Below are 26,906 nucleotides of genomic sequence, written 5' to 3' on the forward strand. Positions count from 1 at the left end.
ACTAGGCTAACGTACAATACTAGAAACATAGACAGAGAAACGCCAGAGTGATTTAGCACATGATCTGTTCTCTTTTTTTTTTTAAACACAGAGTAGCATTCATAATTAATATTGCAGTCTGATTTCATATGGCTTTCTCTAAAGATAGATGTAAGTCCATGAAGGGCAATGTCAAACTAAATTAGCTGCCCTCCACAAAGTGGAGACCTCTTGATTTTTTTTATTAAACAGAAAGGCCCTGGAGTTATGGAGGAGAAAGAACGGCTAAAAATAAGAATATATGGCCGCCTACCTTTCTGTGCAAATAAAAACCAGTCACAAACAGAAGACCTCATTTTCCTGAGATTGAACATATTGGTGATGCAAATAAAACGATGGCATGGAAAGACAAAGAGATATTCAGAATCCAAACAATGAACCATGTTTCTCTTTGGTCTTGTTTAAGTGCTTTGACAGCTGACTGAGCGCTGAGCGTGTGGCGTTTTTACAGTGCTCCTCACGTTCATGCACAATGCAAGTTAGCCGAAGGGGTTGGGAGTGATGATTGTCCAATTCGGGATGGGGGAAGTGCCCATTTCAACTTCATTCCAAGTTGCTGAGGCACTTTGGAGCTGGAGAAACCCTCTGAGCTGGCCCATAACTTAGTCAAGGACCAAAAAGTAATTTGAGGCAAATCTTGTCAGCACGTTGCCTTTCTCTCCATAGGGACTGACCTGTATGTAATTCACAGGCAGAGTATCCTATCCATCGGGTTTCTTTACTGAACGAATGACAATAGAAAAACTGGGGGCTCAGACCTGCTCCCCCTGAAGTCCATGTCAATGGCAAACTCCTGTTGAGTTTAATGGCAGAAGGACTAGACCATACAGTGGGAGCTCAAGTGAGAGGGATATTGGCTACAGCTGGGATGAGCTGGGAAACCCTACAATGGTTCCGATGACACTAATAATAGACCTTGTGAATTATGCTAGACAAACGGCTCTCCCAATTCTGCTTTATGATCCTGAGGCCAAGCCCGGTGGACCTGATGGAAAGACTACACAAGGCCCCATATTTTTGTGCAATTTCAGTCTCCTAGAAGGACAGATCGAAAAGGGGAGTGGAACTTTTAAAAAACAAACCCACTTGTCTCCCCAGGAGCAGCAACACTTGCTCGTGATCCGTGAGACCATGCAGCACAGGCTCCTGTATTAGCTACTCCAGGAACCAATCAGTGAATGGCTCAACCGCTCTGACCCATTTGGTTAAACCAAAGACTTGTAAAGTCACCTACAGCTGGACAGAACAATGTATTTTGTCTCCGCAAGACAGACCCTGAAAAACCCAACACAGAACAACAAGAGAAAAGAAAAGGCAAGACAGCAGGCTCTACTTGTGTCTCGGGACTGGAGCTCGCATGGAGAGGAAAGCAAATCGATGCTGATGGCCACAGGACGAGTGATGAGTAAAGCAGGGGCAGATTGAGCAATGTCCACTTACTTGTGGAACCTACAGTAGTTTTTGCAGGCTGCTGGGGCGAGGGTGGCTTTAAGGATGAGGAAGGACTTTTATACTTTAAATGGAAACAAACGGGCGCTTGCTAGCTCTGGAAACAGAGAGCTGAGCGCTTTCATTAGGAAATGACAGATCACTGACGGCTGCTCCGATCTCAAATCTAGGCACAAAGATAAGAAACAATGTGGGTGATTGAAGTCTTAGGGGGGAAATTCATCTCTCTTTAGTGAAAGCGCGGGCAACCAGTGCTGATGCTATCTTAAGATGTCACACCAGTCTGCTTTTGCCCTTGGGAGGCTGACTTGCAGCTCTCAGCATCCAGCACACAACTTTCATGGGGTGGTTTTCTAAATCCCATCCCTCCACTAGCGAATTCTCTGGACACAGAGTGCGAAGGAAAGCACAAGCCCTTCAGCATGCACTAGGGGCTTGGAGCACGCTCATTACACCGGTCCATAAGTGGCAGGGAGTGTACCGCCTGCAGGCCGGCTGTTGCAGTTGGCATGTGTGATTCTATAGGTGATGCTAAAGGGACAGCCTGTACAGCCTTATTCCCCCTCCCCTGCTTAAATCCAGCACAGATTGCTCCTGCCTGGCTCATGTAAGAATCTAATTAGGAGCCCAATTCAGAAAGATGCTTAAGCATATGCCTAGCTTTAAGCACACGAATAGTCTCACTGGAGCCAATGGGATCGCTCTGATGCTATCTGTGGAATGCAAGGACCACGTTCTCTGCTGGTGCTCAATGGTTATAGCACTGCTCAGTGCAGGGAGGTGTGGTCTGTCTACACCAGCAGAGACTCTGACCCGAAGATTTTATCGAGCTCAGGAAAAAACAAAATTCAGAATGGGTATTCAGAGCAAAACCCCTCAGGCCAGACTCACTGGGAGTAAAGCAGGCACACTTCCACGGAAGTCAACAGCAATGCATCCACTAACCCCAGCCGGAAATTGCACCGGTCCTACAGTTTGGCTGTAGATGAACAGGATATTCTACACTGGCAATCCCAGGCGTACTTAACTCAACAATCGGTTTTATAGTAGCAAATAAAAATGTCTCGTTCTCACACCAGTCGGCAGCAGGCACACAAAGCTGAATTACGCCTCCTACTAAATCTGCATCTATGGGATATTTTTCCCTCTGTCATCCATGCTAAGTGGCTATTTACTTGCAAATATGTTGGAAATAACGAGTAACCATTTGTTTTCCAAGCCTGGGCTAGCACAGGGCATGTGGCAGTGTAATTCTGCCAGGCAAACGATCAGCTTGTTAGAAGTCTCCTGAGACAGTTTCTTTTCTCGTGAGACCAAGACGTGATGCTGACCAGAAGCTCCAGACATCTACAGTGACGCTGAGCTGAAAGAGTCCCAGAACGGAAGGTCAGCTCTACAAACAACAGACCAGATGAAATGATGAATAACGGTGTCACAAATAAGAGTGTACACATATACTCACTGCGGGAGCAAGGCAGCAGCAGCTGGGGACAATGTGTGGTCTGACACCATTAGGTTGGGAGACATTCTAAATCCATCTGAATCCGAGAAGGTTTGAAATGCGACGGTAGGAGAGTCCTGGTCCCACCTTCCCATCACCAGGTAAATGTGCCACCCAATGTTATAATAATACTTAGCTCCTGTACAAACATTCACCGATTGACCCTCACAACATCCCTGTGAAGTAGGTAAGTATTATTATCACCAGTGTATAGATGGGGGGACTGGGACAGAGAGGTTAAGTGACTTGTTCAAGGTCACAGAGGGAATCAGAGTCAGAATTAAGACTAGAACTCAGAAGCAGTTCCTGCCTCCTGGGCCTGCTCTCTGACCAGAAGCCCACCCCTCTCTGATGCCCCCTGGGGGAACAGAGCATTTGCTGGAGCTGGAATGCTATTCCTGGAAACACAGCTGGGAACGGCAGGCCACTGGGGATCTTTGCCGAAAGGGGAAGGTTGGGGAGTCTAAGTATCCTCTCCACTCAGTGGTGGGATTCTAAGGCCCCTGGGTTGGGACGACCGGTACTACAACACTAGCGAGCCAGTCTGGCCTAGATCTAAAGACAGCACCGCCCACACTACACTCTGGTCATGCTATTCATTGTATGGCTATTCCCAAAGCAACAAGACTCTTGCTTAGATTCTGAGGCGATTGGTTTCTACCATGAACACCTGGTGCAGAAGGCTCAGCTCTTCCGCAGCTCTGAGAACGGTGTTGGAGACAGGAGCTGCACATGGTTCACTTTCCAAATGATCTCTTATTTATGAGGGTTATGGAATAAAACGGAAAAGGTCTGTTTCCATGGGAGATGGAGGCATCCCTTGCTACAAGAGATGTACCCAACAATGAACAACCAGGGTGGCTTGATCAACTATCATATTAAAAATGATTATAATAATTAAGGAAAATAAAAGAAGCCACTGCTCCCTGTTCGTGACCATTCCTCTTGCTTTGGATGGAAACAAACATGAGGCTTTTCCTTTGCTCTGTTTAATGTACAGTTGCCTTATTTAACATACATAGTACTATGGCTTATAATAAAAGTTGTGTAGACTGCAGCTCGTTAATCCTTACACCCATTCAGAGGCGTCTACTGGATGTGACTATGTACAAAATAGGAATGGATGGAATCTCAGGGGGCCAGGGGAGAGGTCGGGGAGGGGGGGTAGAGTGGAGGAAGAGGGTGGGGTTGTGTGATGTGTGGCAAGATTGTAAATTCTCATTGGAGAAATCCATTGCTTTTCTGTTCATGACAGTCCAACAGGCTGCAGCCGTTACTTCTTGAACATGTCTTGAAGAGGGCCAGGTAGATATTTGATGACTGTGTCTAGAATGCTCTCCTCTTCCTCCTCTTCCTCATCCCCACAGCCGGGGGGTATGGCCTTCTTTGGACGCGTCAGACTCCCCTCGGCATTGGCTTCCAGCGCGGCCTGGGCCTCAGCTTCTCTTTCTTCCTTCTTCTTTATCCCGTACTGCAGGGGGAAAGAACACACTGTCAGACACCCAGCGAACAGAGTGGCGGAGGGGGTCCGTCAAACATTGACATTTGCTCTGACAAGGCTCCCGGCTCACCGCAGCGCATGGTGTTAAATAATCATGAACCTTTAAATAGGAGCCTGCTTCCAAATGTCAGCTCAGCCCTGCTGTAGAAACCTGAGGTGCCAATGAAAATAAAACTGTGCCTCTGACTGCTGCAATATCTGCATAATGGTTAGCAGCCTTCTGTTCCCTACCCAGGGAGCAGAGATATCCTGTTAAAAGTAGCCCCTCCTAAGCACTGCGCATTACTCTAATGGTTATGTCCCTCACCAGGACAATACAAGCTTGTGTTTCTTAAACTTTAAAACGTTTAGGTGGCATTATCCATAGCGCCCAGTGTTACCATAAGAGTGTGTCTACATGGAGGCACTCAGGAAAATTAATCTGAATTCACTTTTAGAGTGGATTAGTTAAACCACATTAAATGCCTGGGTGGATGCCCCTATTCAGTATTTACAGTGGCCTGAATATAGTTTAGCTTAATTCGCTTTGAAAGTGAATTAAGCTAAACCAAATTCAGGAAACTTGAATTCAGAAGAGCATCCATACAGGGGTTAATGCAGGTGAACTAATGCACTTCAAATTCACACCTTTAGTCAAACTGGATTAACTTTCCTGAGGCCAGGTCTACACTGCAAACCTGTATAGCTATAATGACATTGCTCAGGGCGGTGAAAAATCCACACTCCATAGCAACGTAGTTATACTGACCTAGCCCCCCTATGTAGACGGCACTGTGTTGACGGTACCCAAAGACAAGCCCTGAGTGTCCCTGGGTAGACAAACCCTAATACTAAACCTGCAAAGTCAAGGGGCGCTTTACCCCGGGAGCAGAGTTAGGCCAACACGATGCATAATTGAGGAGGACTCGACGCAGCACAAGACTTTGGTATGTCTACACTACAGGGAATACACCGGCATCGCTGCAGGGCTGGAGCTATGCCAGCAGAACCCCATTGTGTAGACACAGCCTTCACTGATTGAAATGATTTTTTTTGTCAGTGCAGGAACACCACCTCCCTGAGCGATGGTTGCTAGGTTGACGGAAGCATTCTTCTGTTGACCTACACCGGGGTTAGATCAGCAAGCTACAGTGCCAAGGGGTGTGAATTTTTCACACCCGTGACTAAGTAGCTATGCCAACCTCAATTTTAAGTGTAGACCAGGCCTTCATTTTCTATCCTGGGGCCATAGCACTGCGGAGAAAAAAATGATTAGCAGCCACCAGCAATCCATGAAAGCAGAGGGGTGAGTTTAGCAGAACCAATGTGGCTCTGTACCTCGCCTCTTCCTTATCCTTTAGATAGGAATTAGACCTTTGAGCTCAAAACATACCTTCTTCTAAGCTGCAGCCTCTGTAGGCACAGCAAGCTTCTGTACTCCTGTGTACGAATCTGACTCATTACTGTTTGAACAGAGACATTCTCAAGCCTGCAAGTGGAGTGGAGATTTGCTACTCTCCCTGAGAATTAAAGTCAGGAAGCCGAGACTCTACATGAGTAACAGAATTTTATTCTAGGGTTCTATATTTAAACAACAGCATTCACCAGAGGAAGGTAAGACCTGTCAGACTGGGTCAGACCAGGGGTCCAGCTACCACAGTATCCTGTCTATGACAGTGGTCAGAACTAGGTGTTTCTGAAAAAGGCATAAGATTGGACAGGTCTTGGCTTCCAAGATCTGGGTTTGACCCACCTCAAGGAGTAATTTCTATATCATCACTCCCAATTCCCCGATGGCCATTACACTTTTCAGGGTATTTTCCGAGGTTCCTGTTACTTCCAGAAGAAGTTGCTTTGAGCTTACGGGGATATTAGAAAAATCACTTCAGCTCCGACAATTATGTACAAACCTACAGCATCCAAAATACCCTTAAGTCACTCTTGTAGGCTCACCTTCATTTCAATTTAGCTGAATTGATGAAGAGGAGTCTAGGGGTAGGTGAGATGTTCTATGGAATGACCTGTCTGCCTGCTCTGAATGCCTCCATATCCCTTCCTTCCATCTTGCCCACATTCTAATTAAAGCCCTGAATGGAATTAAGATTAAATTCGATACAGCAGATTCACAGAGACTAACTAGCCTGAACCTTTGTAAAGGCCAGCAAAACACTTTGCAAGAATAAGTGTTTTTGAAAAGAAAATTACATGGGATTTCAAAGAGATCAAAGGATTAGAGTGGCACAAAGTGCTCAGTATTTTCCTGGTATCATTAGTACTGTGCTGTTGAATAGGCACGCTGCAGATGCACTTTTCGTGATTTGCTCTTTTGATTTCTCCCATTACATAAAGCTGGCATAATTTGTTGTAATGCCAACAATTCATCACCTTTCTCTCTCAAACTCTCTGACACCAAAGTGTGGCAGGTCTCAGCAAGAAACTCCGAAACATTTTCTATTGAAGAAAAGTTTTCTTGCCATCCCTCCCCCTCCCCATTAAGTTTCAGAGTGACAGATTCCCAAAATTAATACGGGAGATTAAAGGAACGCTTTCCTTAAAGTCCAATTAATTGCAAATGCCAGCCCCGTTTTATGTGTGTGTCGGGGATATTCGTCTCATTACTTTACCTCCATTTGATGCTAGGCAGCACTCAAATACCCTCCATTCAAATCCAATGACATTTCATGGAAAGGTTATGTAAGACAAATTATTCCTTAGTTAGGTGAGGGGCCAATGGCAGCATTTTACTATTTTCATGAGCCAAAAGATGGGATGCAGAAGGAATTTCCACTAGTGGGGCATTACAGAGGAAAAGACTCCAATTTTTGCACTCAAGAAAGGCAGTGATTCCTAGCCCTTACAGACACATGGCACTACTTATCCCACAGTGCACTGCATCCACAGGCTTTGCCTTGCCAGCCAAAGGAGAAGAATTTAAAGGGAAAACAATGATACGTTTCTTTGTATCTCAACGTGCTTTCCAAAGGAAGGGAAGTAGGATTCTCCCCACATTCTAGATGGAGGTTCAAACTTCTAACCTGTGAAGTTATGATGGAAGAGCCTGGAGTGTGTGATAAATGACCACAGTGTGTTTTGTTGCATGTCACTCCATAGCAGATGGATTATGAGTTTTTTTCCACTATAAAACCTGTTTTTAAGGATATTTTCCCACTGTGTGCCTCAAATACACCATTCTTAAATAAAGAAAACTGGGGGGAAAGCCAGCAAAACAAAAACAAAATTATATCGCCTGTCACCATGGGGACAGCAACAGGGCTTGAACACCAGACTTTCAGATGACCACCACAAACCTCTACTACTTGAGAAAAAGGAATAACTTTCCCCTACCTCCATGAGCCTGATTTTCAAAGGTGCGGAGCACCTGCATCTCCTATTGACATCAAGCATCACTTTCTGCAATCTGTGCGTTTTATTTTTAACAAGCCTTCATTTCCATGTTGATGACTAGTCTGGTAACCATCATGTGGTTTAATTCTGTCACCTTCTCAGCCAGCACAAATTAAGGGGATGCTTGGAACTGCAGACTGCTGCTTTAATGAGTGCGAGGCACAGCATAGAAACATCACATCTTTGGGGGAGACATAGTATTGGCTATGGTGAAGTGTCAGCAAGAAAAAGAAACAAACCATATGGCCATCTACCCATATGACTCAGGTTAGAACTAGTTGTGAAGTTTTCAACAAAACATTTTTTTGTCAAAAATGCCAGTTCATGGAAACTGAAGCTTTCCGTGGCAAAGGTTCAGCCAGGATACAATTTTCAACTTGAAAGTTTAAAAAAAAAAAAACTTTCAAAACATTTTGATATTTTCAACACAAGACAATTCTGGCCTTCCTCCTCCAAAAAACTGTCTTTAGAAATTTAAGCTGCGTACATAAATAAAGGGCGGAAATCAAAGTAAATGTTTTGCTTGACACAAACCAATATTCCCCGCACCCTCCAGATTTTTAGTTAATGGAAATTTTTGAGCTTTCAACTTTTCATCCCAAGTTGGGATGGGAATTTTTTTTTCTGACATCTCAAAAATGTCAGGGGCTGGGAAAACCATGTCCTGCCCAGTTCAATCAGGGCCCAACCCTGCAAATACTTAAATGAGAGACTGGACTCATGGGAGTGACCCACTGTAGCCAGTGATGAAACACGGCTTTAGCCAAGAAAGTCACATTGTAGGCCTGATTCGGGAAGGTACTCAAGCATGGGCTTCACTTTAAATAAGTGAGTAGTCTGATTAATCACATGATTAAAGTGAGACATCATGCTGATCTGGGTCCTGTGGTGGTAGAACTGGGCTCTGTTATGGGAGTGATGGTTTCACTTCCCTGCAAGACTACTAATACCATACTCCAGTTCTCTAGAATAGCAGCAGAGAATTGCTTCTCTTACGGCTGTCATCTGCTGAACGATTCCCCTTGCATTTAAATGGTTTCAACATATTACTTTTGTACCAGCCACACTAAATAATAATACAGCATGAGACATTTTTCTGTGCATTTCTCTCCGTGGGCTGCTCTGTGTAGTTCAGTTAGCTGACAAATGTTAGATAATCTCCATCAAATATGCACATCCCTATACATGCCTTTCGGCTGAAATCCCTCTCTCGTCCTTTGGTTACACCAGAGCGCCCAGTGGGTGAACTGGTTCCACCCACTGTGTTATTCCTGATTTCTCTATTCTGCAGTGGTCGTTGGAGACTTTGTGGCTCTGTGACAATGCAAGGAAAATGCAGAGATTCTAAATATGCCTTTCGATAACTCTCAAACGCTTTTGTCTTTCAGAGTGCCAGGAGCCTGAAAAAGCAGATGTCTTTCTACACGCCACAACAGCTGCACAGTTTCAATCATGTACTATATGGAGGGTGGAGTTCACCCTGTGCAGAGGGCCAACACGAAGGTTCTCCACCACTTACGTTGCAAGTTCAGTCAATAGAGTGGGGTGGGGACTGGCTCGTTTACAGCGCTGTAGAGCTGGGAGTCCTGGATGTCACTGCTCATACGTTTGTCTGTTCTTCCCAGAAGCGGGCATGTGATTATCCACAGAGCGTCCACAAGCTGGCGACAGAGTCTCGGGGCCGAGGGAGAGCCATGAGCCATTGCCATGCAACTCTGCTCTGATTGGACTGTAACATGCTGCATGTGTCAGGCAGCACAGCATAAGGCGTGCGAGCTAGACCAGGCAAGCATATGTCCCCGGCTGCAGGAATGGAAGCATTGCCTCATGAAACCTGATGGGATCATTATGCACTTCAGTCTGAAGTCAGCAAAGAATTTACGCATGTGCGTAACTGTAGGCACATGGGTAGGTCCCACTGGCTTCAGTGGGAATGAAGCACATTTAAGTGCTTTGCTAATACAGGACCTTGGGCAATGAATCAGGATTAGGGCTACTGAGAAGGACAACGAGAGACTGCATGCCTCTAGTCAGGGCTGAATGGTCAGCCAAAGAATTCCTTCCACATGCTTAGCCCTGGACTATCCATTCCATAGGTGCGCTGGCTGGACCCCCCATAGCACCCACACACACACACCTAGCTCTTATCCAGAGCTTTCCACCAGCAGATCTGAAAGCGCTTTCCAAAAGGAGGTAGGTACTATTATCCCCATGTTACAGATGTCTCATCTCTCTTTACACAGCCCAGTCTGTTATTCCCCATTCACCTTCGTTCCCACAAAATAAAAAAAGAACAAAAAATTGCTCTTTTTTAAAACAGAAGCAGAAAACATGAAAAAGCATGTTCTGAAAAGATTGTGGATGGCATTTTCTGTTTAATTGTATTTATGAGGGGCTTTAGATTGGCAGCAGAAGCAAAACCAGTGTGACCGCTACTCCTGCAAAGATCTTCCTGCCGCAATTACAAATTCTGGCGACCGCATGGGCACTGTTCAAATTGAAACAAATTGACAGTGGCAGCTGGGCTGCAGCGCTGACCTGTCGTTCCATATGCACCGAAACACGCACATTAGAGGGGAGGGGGGAGTGAAAAAGCGATGCTTACAAGAGCTAAAAATTTGGTTTTGCATCTAGTGAAATTGACTTAGCTTCCCCAGGTGAATAACAGCTTCCGCAGGTACCGAAAAACATGTCAGTTTCGCTTCAGCTGCAAAATGATTTGAATGCTCATCAGGCACCTTTCCATTTAAACTATATTCTGTGATTGTCCTGGAACAAGGAACCAATTATATAGATTCAGAAAGGTTTGCTTGACATTCCACTTGTTTGTTTCTTATATAAGCTTGTCTCAGAATCAGCTGCTGTCATCCTGTGCAATTTACTTGTCAGGTAATGAAATTAAAATAAACATTGTGGGCCTGACTGGGGAAAACTGCTAAATATGCTCAGATTCAATGAGTTAATATATTAATTTGGTGGTCTCCGGAAATATCCATGCCAACTCCCGTCACGATTAAAGAATAATGACCATTTTGCTCTGTAACCATTTCAAACTATTTCAACTTTTTTTTGGCAGTTAATTATTTTGCTTTCACCTAAACTATGATCTGGGGTCCTTGCAAAACAGAAGTTAACACACTAAAAATATTTCCCTCTGCAATTTCTCTCAAGTTACTCCATGGCAAGCCAGGCTGTGAATCTACAGCACCCAGTTTGCTGCGGTAACGTCCCACGTGGACTCAGCTACTGAGCAGTGAAAGTTCCAGAGGGAGTCTTGGTTAATACCGGACTTTCGTTGCACTGTAGCTGTAGAGTCACATCCTGGCTTGCTACATAGAATCATAGAGTTGGAAGAGACCTCAGGAAGTCATCTAGTCCAACCCCCTGGCTCAAAGCAGACACACAGTAACTTGCCAGGTAGCCATGTTCATAGAACATTAGGGTTGGAAGGGACCTCAAGAGATCATCTAGTCCAACCCCCTGCTCAAAGCAGGACCAATCCCCAAATGGCCCCCTCAAGGATTGAACCACAACCCTGCGTTTAGCAGACCAATGCTCAAACCACTGAGCTATCCCTCGCACCCAACATTGGGTGTTTATGTTCAGAGCAGCTGTTGGAAGAAATGTTCAAGTTGCTGCAAAGTTAAGAAACCATCTAAGAGGAACCAGCAGCCAAAAATACAAATGTCCCTTCAGTGGGCGAGCTCTCCAGCTGGTGTTAATTGGCAAGGAAATTGATGTTGCTCCACTGAGGTCAATGGGACAGATTCCCAGCTGGCATAAACCAGTATCACTCGGTTTATGGCACTGGGGTGATACCAGCTTAAGGATCTGGTCTGTTATCGCTTAGCCCAAATATGAAAGATTTCCTTAGCTGAACAATATGGGTCGGTTTGTTTGGTTTTTGCTATTTTGTTTGTATTCATTAATTTAACTCCATAATGAAACTCAGACAAGTCACAGGGGGAGAGAAATAATATGGATTTTACTGTGGAAGAGCTAAGAACACAGGACCTAAACAGATCCATTTAATTTCTGGCTCTGCTGAGGGTTGATGAGGTCAGCACATTAAAAGGATTCACATGTGGTCATCCCAAATGACTCCGGACGGGCTGCCAAACTAAACAGGCCCTGGCAGTCTCGGCAGTGTGGTGAGTTGAATGGAGAAAGGAAGGTAGAGAAAGGATTTTTAGCTAACATAATGGGGTATATATTTAGTACAGCACACTGGGAATTATTGACTTTCAACAGCTCCCCGGGCACAGCACAAAAACGTTTCCCTACGTTTGAGTTTTTGTTTCATGCAGCCCTGTAGATTTCTGTGCTGAGTCGTTTCCATGTTGATTAAGTTTATTAATGGTAGAAAAAAGCCAGGCAGAACCTGGTCTGCCTGGAAAACAGGTTCCAAGGCCAGATGGTCGGTTGGGCATGCACAGCTCAAGAGCAAAGCAGGCAGGGTGCAAAAGAGACAGGAAATAAAATACCAGGAAAGATGGAAAAAGGGACAGGGGGTTGTTTGGTGAGGGGGGAGTTTTGGATCTCATCCCCTCCTGTCTCTTCTATCTGTCCTTCCTTTTACAGCTGTGAGGTGAGCTTGGCAACTGAGCGACACGGGAGCAGAACTTACCACTAGGAGGCTGCACGGTGCAGAGCTGCTGGCGGCTGAGCTCATTGCATGGAGACCAATGTCCCCTTGCATCCCTCCACTCATCTCCCTGCAACTCCCCTCACCCTGCCCTCCTGGTAGGGGCTCTGTGTGCCCCCTACTTCCCCTCCACCACATGCCAGGAGGTCTGTGTATCCCCCCTGGGTTCCCCTCCATGCCAGGGGCTCTGTGTGCCCCCTACTTCCCCTCCACCACATGCCAGGAGGTCTGTGTATCCCCCCTGGGTTCCCCTCCATGCCAGGGGCTCTGTGTGCCCCCCCATGGGTTCCCTTCCCACCCTCCATGCCAGGGGCTCTGTGTGCCCCCTACATCCCCTCCACCACATCCCAGGAGGTCTGTGTATCCCCCCTGGGTTCATCTCCATGCCAGGGGCTCTGTGTGCCCCCTACTTCCCCTCCACCACATGCCAGGAGGTCTGTGTCCCACCCCCAACGGGTTCCCCTCCGACCCCTCCATGCCAGGGGCTCTGTGTGTCCTTGTTTGCCCCCAACATTCTTATGCTGGAAGGGTTTAATGGCTGCCATCCAGCCCTGAGGCGGATTCAGATTTACTGACCCTGCAGACCCAGGGGTGCCAGAAGCAGGGCAGACAGGGGGGCCATGCCCACCCACTTTTTAACATGGGTGCAGTAACCATGGGCAGGCGTGGAGCGGCAGGGGCTGGGCTTAGCGACGGGGGAGCTGATCACGTGATCACCTCCCCACCGCAAAGCACAGCCCCTGCAAGCAGCACCAGCCTCTTCGCCATGGGAGGCTGAGGTGGGTCTTACCCCCCACTCGCCACGGGGCCCTGCCCCCTGCCCCTCCCCTTTCCCCAAAGCCCCGCCCCCTGCCCTGGCCAGAAGCCCCATGGCCAGTTTGTATGTGTATCACAGGAGTATGCAGCGAGCCCAGCTGAGGCAGAGCTGCCTTTCCCTGGCACACTCGGGGACAAGCCTCGGCCCAAACAGCCAAGCCAGCCAGAGGCCCAACACAGAGGTGAAGCAACTGGCTCAGCTTCACCCAGCAGGTCAGCAGCAGAACTGGACTCACAGTCCCGGGCCACAACCCCCTCCCCTAACTGGGCCCTCCATACAATTTACGAAACCCGATGCGGCCCTCAGGCCAAAAAGTTTGGCTGCCCCTGTACTAGCCCATACTCTGTCCCTGTGGGGTGTAACACGCTCTTCGGGGCAGGGGCCTGGTTTCATACACCTCTGCAAAACGCATAGCACCCTGGGAAGGCCTAGGTAACTAGCAGTGAGAACTGTTCATCAGAAATCGGGGTGGGGATTTCCCTGTCTACACTGAACACGTCAGAGCTTGGAGCCCCTTCCGGATCCTGCTCAGTCAACAGCACTATTTACGCTGTGGGCTGGTATTCAGCGTGAGAAAAGAGGGGTGGAATTCGGCTCACCACTTCCCCGCAAAAGACGTCTGACCGTGAAGCTATAAGTAGCTGCTAGCCAGTCTGTTCATTCCGCCACAATAAGATTTAGAAGCAGGATATGTGCACTGCCAGGCACTGAAAGAAAAATCAAAGGCAGATATTCTGGGCACCCCCCCCCCTGCCCCCATGTGGCTGTGTTTTGCTTTGCCAGCATTTTAGAGCACATCCATGGCAGACACCTGTGCTTGTTTCTCCAGCGGACTTTGCTCAGGCTTGCATTTTTCAGAGCGTGTTACGCTCTGATCACTTGCACGTGCATATTTCTAAGCTTCTCTTAATTCATGGCTAGTTTGCAGCTGTGTCTTAGCAGCTCCCTGTTCTTCCGCATATTTTGACATTAAGGTGAACTGGTTCTTTCGCTCAGTATCTATTTTTTGCTCCTATTCTGAAAACCCCTTGTAATTTTACATCCTAATTATCCCCAGGGTTACAGAATGTTTTCATAGGATGACCCCGCTGCCACAAGCAGGCAGTGATCTAGAGATATGCCAGACAGCTCGGGAGAAATGAGAGCAGCCCTGGTGCTAATTAGCTCCTGGGAGGAGCTGGACGGACTGTTAGCCACTAGCACAGCTCTCAGGTCCAATCCTACCCCATCAAAGTCAATGGGAGTTGTTCTGCTGCCTTGTATGGAAGCATAATCATGTCCTTAACTCACCAATCAAGGTGCCAACCGTGTTTGTTTTGCTTTAGGGAAATTATTACTATTGTTTCACTATGAAGGCTTTAAAAAACAGGCTCAGATCTGTATGTCATTGATGAATGACATGGATTTCCATGCCACTACTTGCATCAATATAGAGCTCAGTTCTGCAAGGTACGTAAGCACATGTTTAATGTTAAGTACGTGAGGTTGAAGTCAATGGGACTGTGCATGTTCATTACGTTAGGCATATGTGTAAGTGCTTGCTCAGTTCATAGATTCATAGACTTTAAGGCCAGCAGGGACCATTAAATAAATCATCCAGTCTGACATCTCATATAACAAAGCCCAGAGAATTTCATCAAGTTCCTCCTGTACGGAGCCCAATTACTTGCGTGTGACTGAAGCCTCTCTTCCAGAAAGGCAGCCAGCTTGGAACAGAAGACCTCAGGAGATGGAGAATCATCACTTCCTCAGCAGTGTGGTCCACAGTCAATCAGTTGGTGCCTTGTGAAGGCGTGAACAGGCACCAAAGGGCTTTGGATCAGGCCCAGAATGACTGACTGAATCATTCAAAGGGGATCTGAGAACAAAGCCCCAGTATTAAGCCAAATACTGCCTGTGGGTTATTATTCCAGTGAACTGGCTTTCCAGCTCATAGGGCTCTGTTACCAGCACTGCAGGGAGCACCACTGGAAATGTCTTTGAGAGTCTGTTAGCCCCACCCCCCAAGTACAGTTCCACCCAACCCCATGGTCGCCTATTCAGGCAGCTAGCATGAGCTATTTCTAGGTGCTAGCTCATGTCTGTCTTCCTTCCAGGCATTGACTCCTCCCACCTGCTGGGTAGACATACCGCAGAGAGAGCCCCAGGTTCAAATCCCTGCTCCAAACCAGTCAGGGGGGTACTTGAATCTGGGTTTCACGTACCCCAGGATAGATCCTTCACCCCTGGGCTATTGGGGATCTTAGTCTCACGCACTCTTTCACCAGAAATTCCATCCTGGATCTACCACCCCTGCCTGACACAAGACTCAAAACCGATATGTTTCCAGTTTCAGGTTTGATTAACTGGTTTTTTCAGACCAAAAAAAAAAATCATCGACAAAGTCCAGGCCACCTCAAGTTTTCAGCTTGGGAACAAGCACTGCTCTCTGTGAAGGGTGAAAACGACTCTTTCACAGATCACGTTTTTCAGTCGGAGGATCAGCCCCGGTGCTGGCAGACTCAACAGGCACCAGAAATGAGAAAGGAAATTGAACAATGTTCAGAAAATCCAGGCTTTCGAAAACTAACGTCTAAACTTTACTTATTGAATTGCTGTTCAGTGTCTTGGAATAGTCGGTGTGCCCCACCTGTCGAGTTGGCAGTGGATCAGGTCTGCCTTCAAGTTCTCCAGGCTGTGTGCTGGGACCAGATTTGACCCATGGCAATACTATGTTGGGAGTAGGACCAAGCCGCTGGTTCTGAGACAGTAAGCTCTCTGAGGCACAGACTGTGGGGCTTTTAGATATATGTACAGCCCCTAGCACAATGAGATCCCAGTACCTGCCTGGGGCCTCTGCTAGCTCCTGCAACACAAATAACAAAGATTGCTACTTAGAGCAGGACCCAAGGCACAAGTCTGGGGCCATGGGGATCAGCAAGCCGGGCCACTCTCCACAGCACTTCTGCAGAGTACAGAAAACGGTGTCTGGTGCTTTAACAATTACAAAGCTATTTGGGGGGAGCGGAAATCGCTGCAGGCCCAGTCAGTGGTAGGAACTAATTATTTCTGAAGAGCAGGGATTGTGACGTGTCCTTGCTGTTGGGGCTTCGAAACAAAACAGACAGCAAGAGAGATGGCCAGAGCGAGAGAATGAAAGACATAATGGATGAGCCAAATAACTCCTTAAAAGTAATGGACACAAGCTGAAGGGAAGGGAGAAGACGCAATTATAACAGATGGGAGGCACCGGTACTGGAAGTTAGAATCCCATTTCCTACTGGTTTTCATACACACTCAGTTCTGCCTCCCGATCACTGATACTTAAGAGTATCCAGGTTCCGCCCCAGGACCAGTGATGTTATATATTGTTGCACAGAACATTTATTCTGGGTGGGAAGGGGGGACTGATTTGCTTCACCAAGCAGTGCAACAATTTGCATCCAATTCTTTATATATTCAAATGGTGCAAAGTCCTGGAGCTACACAGACACATACTCACACCAGGCTCAAGGCATCAGCCCCAAATACACCTGCTTCCTGCCTCCTCCCAGTACAGCTAGAACAAATTAGAGCAGTCCAATCTATTATAAGCACCCAGGATGCTCCATTAGGCACAGTCATCTGCTTTGCCAGACCCTGCTTGCCAGGCGTGAAGAGCTCTATTTTCCTTTTCACAGTCTCATCCATTATCTTCTCAATTCTTGCAGTAGCTCTGGAGTGCTCCTAACCCAGCAGCACGTGTCTGGGCATGTTATAAGAAAGTACCCATGTGGATGTTCCTGGCTCAGCGCTGGGAGGAGCCGATAGTCCCAAGTGATGCGTGACATTGACGCCATCAGCCAGCAAACGAGAACACCCATCTGCCCCCTCAGAGAAGACGAGGAGCTCGTCTGCAGCTTGGAAGGCTCAGGGATTGTTACTGTTCTGTGTTGCTGAATTTGTGCTGGTTGGACACGCAATTCTGAGGATTGCCGCATTGATCACAAGAACCTTCACAAACCATAAATCAAAGTCAAGTGACATTCAGAAGCTAAATCCCAAGTGGCTAATTCTTCTGGAGGTCAGTGATTGACACCTGAATTATTTAAACTCTCCCTGTATGGGCCCTTCAGAATTTCTAGGGAACCGCTAATAATGGATTAAAAAAGGTTTGAAATGTGTTCTGTCTCTGGTGTGTTACATTTGTTTTCAAGTAGGTGCAGTTGATCTTCACATTGCAAGTCTATGCTGTACTGTACATTTGATAAAAGTGCTCAGAGTACTTTGAATGTAGTACCCACTAAGAAAAAGTGACAGAGCACAGTACATATGGCCATTGTAGGAGAATGAAATCAAAAGGCATCGCAGGAAGTCTTCAGATATGTTAAGGCTTGTTATAAAGAGGACTGTGATCAATTGTTCTTCATGTCCACTGAAGGTAGGACAAGAAATTATGGGCTTAATCTGCAGCAAAGGACACTTAGAAAGATTTTCCTAGTATCTAACCTAACTATACAGGTAGTTTAGCTCTGGAACAGGCTTTCAAGGGAGGTTGTGGAATCCTGATCACCGGAGGTTCTTATGAACAGGTTGGACAAACACCTGTCAGGGATGGTCTAGGTTCCCTTGCTCCTGCCTCAGCGCAGAGGGCTGGATTAGGTGACTTCCCGAGGTCCCTTCCAGCCCTACATTTCTATGATTCTATGAAGTGATATTATTGCCCAGAAGACATTAAGTCCCTCTCTAGCCCAAATTCACTTTCCCAGTTGAGATCCACTACCACAGAGGCTGCTCCCTCTTCAGCCTATGTTCATACATTGCCACCTTCATTATAGATGCTAAGCACCTCACATAAGCAACATCCCTGCAAGGTAGGGTAATATTATTCCCATGTTACAGAGGAGGAACTGAGACCTATGAGATAAAGTGACCTGCCTGAGATCACACAGGAAACCAGTGGCAGAGCTAGGACCTGTCCAGTGCCTTACCCACAAGATCATCCTTCCTTCTCTGTAGATACGTTCACAATCATTGAAGACTCTTCTCAAGCTGAAGCACACGTCTTGCTCACCAGAATGACACAGTTTGTCAATTGAATGCTTGGGAATGATGCCAGAGACCCACTGACTTTGTCATTGTGGATCTTCCCCAAGCCCTCTGCTCTCTTATGATCTAACAGGGGTGGGGAGCCTGCTCTTCCCTGGCTCTCTAAAGGAGAAGAAATATAATGAGGTTGTGGACTCCCCTGGTTGAGTTTCAAAACAGAGCTGTCAGCCAGAGAGATAGGAAGGGGGCCAGCCAAGCATGAAGATGAGCTTATGGACATGTTCAAGCAGCAGCTGGGGAGAGCTGAGCATCTCTCAGCAGCCAGCCAAGGAAGGAAGCTTTCAGAAGCAGCAGCTGACCTGACGTAAGGCAGACATCTCCATTGCTGTGATTCCCAGGTAAGGGGGTGTAGTACCTTCCCCTCTCCTGTGCAGCCCTGATGCTGAAGTTCCCAGTGGGCCTTGTATCCTCTGTGCACGTGGTAGAGCAGCACTGGCAGATGCAATGGGAGGGCCCTATTGAATGCGATCACATCTTGCTCTAGTGATGGTCTCGGTGACTCTAAAATCTATTGCTGACTAGGAGCTAGCAGAGCATTCATCCAGCTCATGTGGCAGAGGCAGGGGCTTTTCTTGTTGAAGATGCTGGGTCTGATCTCCAAGGACCAGTGGATCCAGCGGCGGCTCCAGGAACCAGCGCTCCAAGGGCATACCTGGGGCAGCATGCCGCGTGGTGGTGGCCTGCCAGTCCGGCGGCAGTCAGGCAGGGCGGCAGTCAGGCAGCCTTCGGCGGCTTGCCTGTGGGAGGTCTGCCGGTCCCACGGATTTGGTGGCAATTTGGCAGCAGGTACACCGAAGCCGCGGGATCGGCGGACCTCCCGCAGGCAAGCCACCAAATCCACAGGACCAGGGCCCTCCTGCAGGCAAGCCACCGAAGGCTGCCTGACTGCCATGCTTGGGGCAGCAAAAAAGCTAGAGCCGCCCCTGAGTGGATCATAACATCATGAGCTCTCTGAACTCCTGGGGGCAAAGCTGGAGGGAACCCGGCCCCCCAGGATGACCTTCCCCTTGAATAATGGAGCCAGATATCATGCTTGCATCTGTGCTTTTCCAGGTGTGGTGCAATCCGGACAGCACAGAATTTTTTCGGGCAGACGGGGACTCGGAATGTTCATGGACGCACATTCAAATGGAGCATTGGGTCAATATGATGCCATTGCAAGGAAGCCCAAAGTGTTGCTTTGCGGCATGTCTCATAAAGGAAGTCTGTCTTGAATAGCTTCCTTGAATGGAAGGGATTATTGGACACACATTTTGACAGTGTGTTAGGCGCATCCAAAGGTTCCGCTTATTTATTTATTTTTCAATGGCCTCTTCCAATTTTCCCACATCGGTTTTGCAGTCCGGGCAGCAAGGCAGAATCCTGCTTTGCTAAAAGCTCCGGTGAGGTGAGCTAGGTGATTATCTAGTACTTGTCGTGAGGCAAGTTCAGTTTTCTAGACAGCGCTCCTGGGATTTTGTTGATTACAATCAAACTGTACCATTCCCCCTTGTGTGCATCCTCTCATTATAACACTCTGCCCGATAATACATCTGAAGAGACCATGGGGCTGAGTCAAGACTCAGTGAAATCAAAGGTAATTAATCAATTATTTTCAACCCTTTGAATTGAACCTCACTGTGAAATGCAAAAAATGCTTTTAAATCCCATTAAAAAAGCAAGGAAGAGATGGGACAGAAGAATAAAGCTTCCAGGAGCAAAGACAATTCAGTCAGATCATACTGCATGTTTATTTATCTGTCACAGCCTTTAAACAACAATAATCCCCAGCTCTTTCCATCGGTAGAGCTCAAAGCACTTTACAAAGGAGGTCAGGATCATTCCCCATTTTACAGAGAGGGAAACTGAGGCACAGGGAGATGAAATTACCTGCCCAAGATCACCCAGAAGACCATAAACAGGAAGAGCATGCAGGTCACCTGACTCCCAGTTCAGTACCTGACCCACTAGAAGTGAGAGACTGGGCCGGTCGTCAGAAGAGAGAGTGGAGCACAAGACACCTGAGTCCTGTCCTGATTCATTGTATGAGCTTGGAGCAGTCACTTCACCGCTCTGTGCACTGACAGCAGGAGGTGATTTACAGCGGGAAAGGGGCTGAATTCATTTAACGTTTGCAAATCACTTGGAAATTGTTGAATGAAGGTCTCTGTGCAAGAGCAGTTGTGGTTGCATCTTGAACAACTTGAGCTAGCAAAATGAAAGATAACTACAGTCTGAAAGGGGCCCTGTCGTGCCTTGTAGGACCAGAAGGTGTTTAAAAAGCTTTTGGTATGGCAAAGTTTGGTCCACAGAGCCTTTGTGAGGTGAGTTACTGAATAATAAAGACCTACAAATGCACCAACCTGCACCAAATTGTGAGGCAGTATAGCCTAAGGGATAGAGCACTGGACTGGGAGACAATGGTTCTATTCCCAGCTCAACCACTGGCCTGCTGGGTGACCTAAGGCAAGTCATGGTGCCTCCCTTTGCCTCAGTTTCCCCATCTGTATAATGGACATGCTGATACTCATCTCCTTTGTAGTGCGCATCATCTTTATATAATGCGAACAATACCTAGCCCTTACGTATGCTAGAGAGAGTGTGATTTCAAGGGCACTGCTTGTACATGAAATGACCAAGGAGTTATTTTCAAAATTACTAAAACCCCATGTAGGTTTTAAACTAATCTCTATCTATTAGGGGTTAGGAGGAGATTGACCCCTCGTGGGGCGGGGCAGATTGCCCCACATTTACCTACTGGGGGTTTCTCTCATCTTCTCTGGAAGCAGTTGGAGCTGGCCATTGTTGGAGATAGGGTTATTATTATTATGTGCAGTACAATTGGATCTAGAGTTCAGGTTGTTACATGGCCCCCACGTGCTAGGGGCTGTACAGACACAGTGAGAGACAGTCCCTGCCTTGGAGAGTTAACATTCAAAATACTGAACCAGGTGGAGGGTAATCTGCTGCCTATATTGCATGGATACACTCGGCAGAAGAGGGCCTATGGAGCCTCTGCCCTCTGGAATACCTCAGGGCGGAGGGGGCTGTTTTGAGGAAGGTCTGGCTACCATGTCTGCCCGTGCTCCCCCGCTCCAAGGCGTGACTGCTGTGGCGGACAGGCCTTTCTATCCCCGTAGGCCTCCACAGCAGGTCAGCTAATGAGAGCTAGTAGTAAAACTAACTCTACCCGTCTAGGGGCTGGGCCTTCCCGGTGGGCAGGCCTTGACTCTGCAACGCACGGGTGCCCTCTGTTCTCAGGGCAGGTGGGCGGGAGCTTCTTTTGTTTGTCCGGGGCTGGTGTCTTTTTTCTTTATATAAATAACCCCTTGAGATTTTGTTAAAGCCAGGCCCTGAGCCATGAAATAATCACCCTCGCCCCTAACTCTTATCCAGTGCTTTTCCTCAGGAGATCACAAAGGAGGACAGTATCACTCTCCCCTTTTCACAGATGGGGAAACTGAGGTGCCCAAAGTCACTGGCAGAGCCAGGAATAGAACTCATATCTCCTGAATTCCAGTCCAATGCTCAAGCCACACAGCTGGGCTACAGTGCAGCATACAAGCTCTACTAGAATAGGTGCTGCTGCTCTTAAAGCAGTGCTCGCATACACCCCCCGCCTGCATTACCCCAACAAGCCAGGTCGTCATAGAGCTGCCATCACCATAGCAGGAACCCTGTATTTCCCCTCCCCGACCAGTTAATATTCCGCCATGGGCAGGATTTAGTGAGCCTAAACTATCCACACAAGCCTGCAGTGCGGCAGCCCCAGACCAGTGTGTATCTTAGGCATTCTTAAATTACATGCTTTCCATCTATTCGAGTCACTAATATTGTGGCTAGATGTTCTTCAGCTATAAAACAAAACGTAAACCAAGTGCCTCAGACTCAAATATGTACACAAAATCATTTGTCTTTTAATAGCCCAAATTGATGCTGTCGATAAGTGCGGGGAGTCTTTTGTTGCAGGATTTTGCTGTGCCACCGAGGAAAGCCTTTCAGGTCTCAGTGTTTATTGCCACAAAAGACTCCTTTGTAAATGTGAACACTGCCTCTAAAACCAATTATAGCTGCAAGAGCTGCATAAATAGGCCTGTGCCACATACAAAGTACAGGCTAGAAAACTAGAACAAAGGCGGGATGGACAGGACAGCTGACTCATCGGCACAGGAGACTATGTAAAGTTTGATTGTCGGAGGAGAGCAGCCTTGAGTCAGAGCTCCGAGCAGCGCCCTATGACAATGATCTGGAGAACAAGGCATTGGAGCATGAGCACTTGGGTGCAGTGGTGAGTTCAGTGCAGGGATACTGGTGAAGCAGCACAGAATAGAGAGGAAAGTGTATAGTGAAAAGCAGCCCGTGAAGAGGGCACTTCTGTTCAGATAAGGGATGGGTGAGCTAGTCTGAATAAGACAAGAACTGATCTGAACCTCCATTCATCCCTTGAACTGAACTTCTGCAAAGGTTCAAAGAAGTTTCTACTTCCGACCTTGCGTCTTAGGATGCAGCCTACTCAGCCCTCCAGCACTGAGTGTGAAAATGTGCCCTTTAAAATGAATGGCTTAGGACAGGACGGGGGCAATCAAAGAGCTTATTGTCCAATCCTGTTGGGATCTAGGGAACAGGGGCCAGTCCCAAAGTGAAGATGAGGCAGTGGGTATCTGAAACCTCCTAACAACAACGCTACGGTGGGACCTGCAACATGCACGTCTCTGGAACTACCACTTCCCTGCAGGTCCTGAGCAGTGTTGCCATCTGGCTCCCCAGGGCTGCTAGGCTCCGACCAGTTGCTGCTTTTACCCCAAAGCACATCTTCCCAGGACATCCCAATGGAAAAGGAGTTATGATGGAGCTGGGACAGAGGAGGTCAAGCAGTGGGTTTTGGGAGCACCTTGTGCAATGAAGAAAAGTATTTTTACTGTCAGCTTTTTCCAAACTGTGAAATGTACTTTGGTAACAGAGCTGGTCATTTCCAATTCTGACATTTTTTCTGAGGAAAAAAGGGACATATGTACTGCAAAAGTTTGAGAACATTTTCCTGATTTTTTTTTACCTGCGCTGTTTAAAACTTACCACGTCGCCAAGGCCTATTGCTCCCCTAGGGTTGTTAGTGATAGGAATGGCAGCTTATCTTTTGACATTTGATCTTTGGTCTAGATAAGTTCATGGAGGATGGGTCCATCAATAGCTATTAGCCAGGATGGGCAGGGATGGTGTCCCTAGCCTCTGTTTGCCAGAAGCTGGGAATGGGTGACAGGGGATGGATCACTTGATGATTCCCTGTTCTGTTCATTCCCTCTGGGAACCTGGCACTGGCCACTGTCAGTAGACAGGATACTGGGCTAGATGGACCTTTGGTCTGACCCAGTATGGCCGTTCTTATGTTCTTTATTTAGGCTGTGATTTTCAGAGGCTCAATAAGGATGAATGGAGTAGGGTGCCTGACCTCACATAGGCCCCTTTGAAAATCCCACCCTTAAATTAAATATTGCCACAATATTTCAGATGAATTATTCCTTCTCCTGCTGGATGTTCACACGTAGGAATCTCCTCATTTCCTTATTCCCTGGCCATCAGTGCCTCCAGATCTTAATGACAGAAAAAAAGAGGGAAGGAAATCTGACTCCTCTGCATAGTCACATCCTGTTGAAAGACAGGGCTCATCACTGAAGATGCAATGTTCCTCAGACGATTGCCCATCAATATTTCATCATACACCTGCCAGCAAACTGAGGCAGCCCCCAGGACGGCACATTAGTATTCAGTGAAGACAGGTGGAAACTATATTTGTTTGGCCATTCTGGCTGTGTTTAGATTTTGGATTGCCTGGGATTCTCTCCACGTCAGCGTTTTCAAAGCAGGCGTGGGACTCTCTATAGACTACAATCCCTAATAACAGTGCAGACACTAGCTGTGCTGCATTGGATGAGAAATAAGAGCACGTCTGAAAGGAAGGATTCTGAACGTAGAAAACTGTTTTGTTTTAATTAATTTAATTAGCAGCCATTAGTAACGTTGCTCCCACTTTGCCCGGCAGCTTTCCCTGGTGGAATATCTTCAGGGAAGTTTGCATTTCTTTTCTTTTTTTAACAACACTTGAAAAACACAGACTGTGTCGAGACTGAGAATGGTGCCAGCAGCAGCAGCAGCAGCACAAATGAGTCAGAAGCTCAAGGGCAAACACCCAACGCAGCAGCCACAATGAGACGCACAGTCGCAACAACAGGGATTCATAGAATATCAGGGTTGGAAGGGACCTCAGGAGGTCATCTAGTCGAACCCCCTGCTCAAAGCAGGACCAAACCCAACTAAATCATCCCAGCCAGGGCTTTGTCAAGCCTGACCTTAAAAACCTCTAAGGAAGGAGATTCCACCACCTCCCTAGGGAACCCATTCCAGTGCTTCACCACCCTACTAGTGAAAAAGTTTTTCCTAATGTCCAACCTAAACCTCCCCCTCTGCAACTTGAGACCATTACTCCTTGTTCTGTCATCTTCTACCACTGAGAACAGTCTAGATCCATCCTCTTTGGAACCCCCTTTCAGGTAGTTGAAAGCAGCTATCAAATCCCCCCTCATTCTTCTCTTCTGCAGGCTAAACAATCTCAGTTCCCTCAGCCTCTCCTCGTAAGTCATGTGCTCCAGATTGCTGTAAGAGGTCTCCAGGACAAATGGCAGAGATCCTGGGTTGTCCTGTTAAAGGTCACGCTGCTGGGCCCAAGGCTCCTCTGTGAGCTGACGAGGTCTCTGTAGGGCATTCCCAATAGGACATTACCATGAGCCTTTGATCTAGGGTGGGGGCAGCGATCTGAACTAGTCCTATACCTGGTGCAGATGACTTCCCCTTCCACGCCAGCTCAGCTGTGCTAGCTAGTGCGTTATGGCGATGTAGACAAGGGGCCGCCCACTCCCTGGCCTTGCCCACCCGTTCCCCACCCACCTGCATGGGAGAGGGAGGAGCTGTGGCTGTTCTCCCATGTGCACAGCTGGGTGATGTGCGTGGTAGCCCGGGAAGAGAAGTCAGGAAGGTGATTTATGACTGAGCCCATCATGAGCACACTGTACGATGTAGGGCCAGACCAACCACCCCTCTCCCCTCCGGTAGCATCTCTGCAATCAGTGGGACCCACCCCACCTAAGCGTACAGTGGACGAGGCCCTCCAGCCCCTCACATGTCAGGCCAGCGTTCTGAGGGCCAGTCCAGAGAGTAACTCCACCACCTCAGTCAATTGGGCGAATCTGGGGTGTTTGTGGCTGTAACAATAACTTCCAGCCTGGATCCTGCTGCCGGGCTGCGTGTGTCGCCTTTTACAGCTGAGTGTCAATAGGATTTCACAGGCGTCGAGGACCAGCCCAGGGGCTGGGCGGTGGAGATACAGTCCATACTGCCTGTCCAGGGAGCAGCTGTCCCTGTCCCCTCCACTTCAGCCAAGTGCAGCCACACAGGCTGTCTTCTGAGCCCATGGAGGCCAGGCCAATTGCTAGGGGGAGCTTAGGATGGCTCCATCTCCACCCCCTACCTCAGGAGCTGAGCAGGGACTCCCGCTATACTGGAAAATCACCGCCCCTCAGTAGTGCTCTTCTGCCTCCACAGCAACGACACACCCAGAGCTGGGGGAGGAGCAGTGGGCCACACGGGAGAGAGCCACAGGCTCAGGCACAGACGGGCAGGGAGAGAATCGAGGGGTGAAAGGAAGGAAGTGAGAATGGGGGGCGGGAAAGGATGAGAAGGGGCAGCTGGACGGAGAGGTTTGGAGGCTGAGGGGCAACTGTCCTAGCTCCACTGGAGCCAGTGGGGCCATGACAATTTACACCAGCTGAGGATCTGGCCCTGAAGGACACACAATACAAGTAAGAGCCAGACCAGGATACCCTCCTCTGACACCGAGCAGCCCCTTCCTCCTCGGGCAGCCCTGCTGCAATTATAGAATCACAGAAACTTAGGGCTGGAAGGGACCTCAGCCTTCTTGAGGTCATCAGTTCTCCACTGTCTTTCCCTGCTAAGTAAAGGACCTACCTTGTCCTTCGTCTTTCTCTTGCTCCTAATGTATTTAAAGAACTTCTTCTTATGGCCTTGTATGTCCCTTGCCAGGTGTAACCCATTTTGTGCCTCAGCCTTTCTGATCTTGGCCCTACATGCTTGGGCTATTCTGTTGTCCCCTCCTTAATAATTAGTCCATTATTCCATGTTTTGTAGGATTCCTTTTTCATCAATAGGACCGCACTGTGGGTAAGGGTAGGTAGCCCAATATGGCCCCAGGTGTTTGCAGGATGAGGGCTGCACATTGCATAACGAAGCACACCCCACATATCTCATCACGTGCGGCCAGCCAGCGATCCCCTTATTCCCTGCGAGGAGTCCCCTACGCCACAACGAGTCCAATTGAAAGCAATGGTGTCAGGTACCACACTGTTTGGGTAAGGCCCCTGCAATGCTGCAGCTAGCTAACACTGTGAGAAGCTACCAGGCCGAGCCGCCTTCCCTGAAAACAGTGAGGTGTTTGTGCTTAGATTCCCTGCAATGC

General features: G+C 47.8%; 1 protein-coding gene across 2 annotated transcripts in view; it reads right to left on the bottom strand.

The window, feature by feature from the left end:
- Positions 1-529: 529 nt before the first annotated feature.
- Positions 530-26,906, bottom strand: part of CPLX1 (complexin 1) — a 190,444-nt gene continuing 164,067 nt past the window's right edge. For both annotated transcript variants that reach the window (XM_039545784.1, XM_039545783.1), the window contains one exon: positions 530-4,460. In XM_039545784.1, coding sequence (XP_039401718.1) covers positions 4,263-4,460 — 198 coding nt within the window. In that variant the 3' untranslated portion in view covers positions 530-4,262. The remainder of the gene's footprint in view (positions 4,461-26,906) is intronic.

Source organism: Mauremys reevesii, linkage group 6 (genome assembly GCF_016161935.1).
Source record: "Mauremys reevesii isolate NIE-2019 linkage group 6, ASM1616193v1, whole genome shotgun sequence".
Classification (NCBI taxonomy): Eukaryota; Metazoa; Chordata; order Testudines; family Geoemydidae; genus Mauremys; species Mauremys reevesii.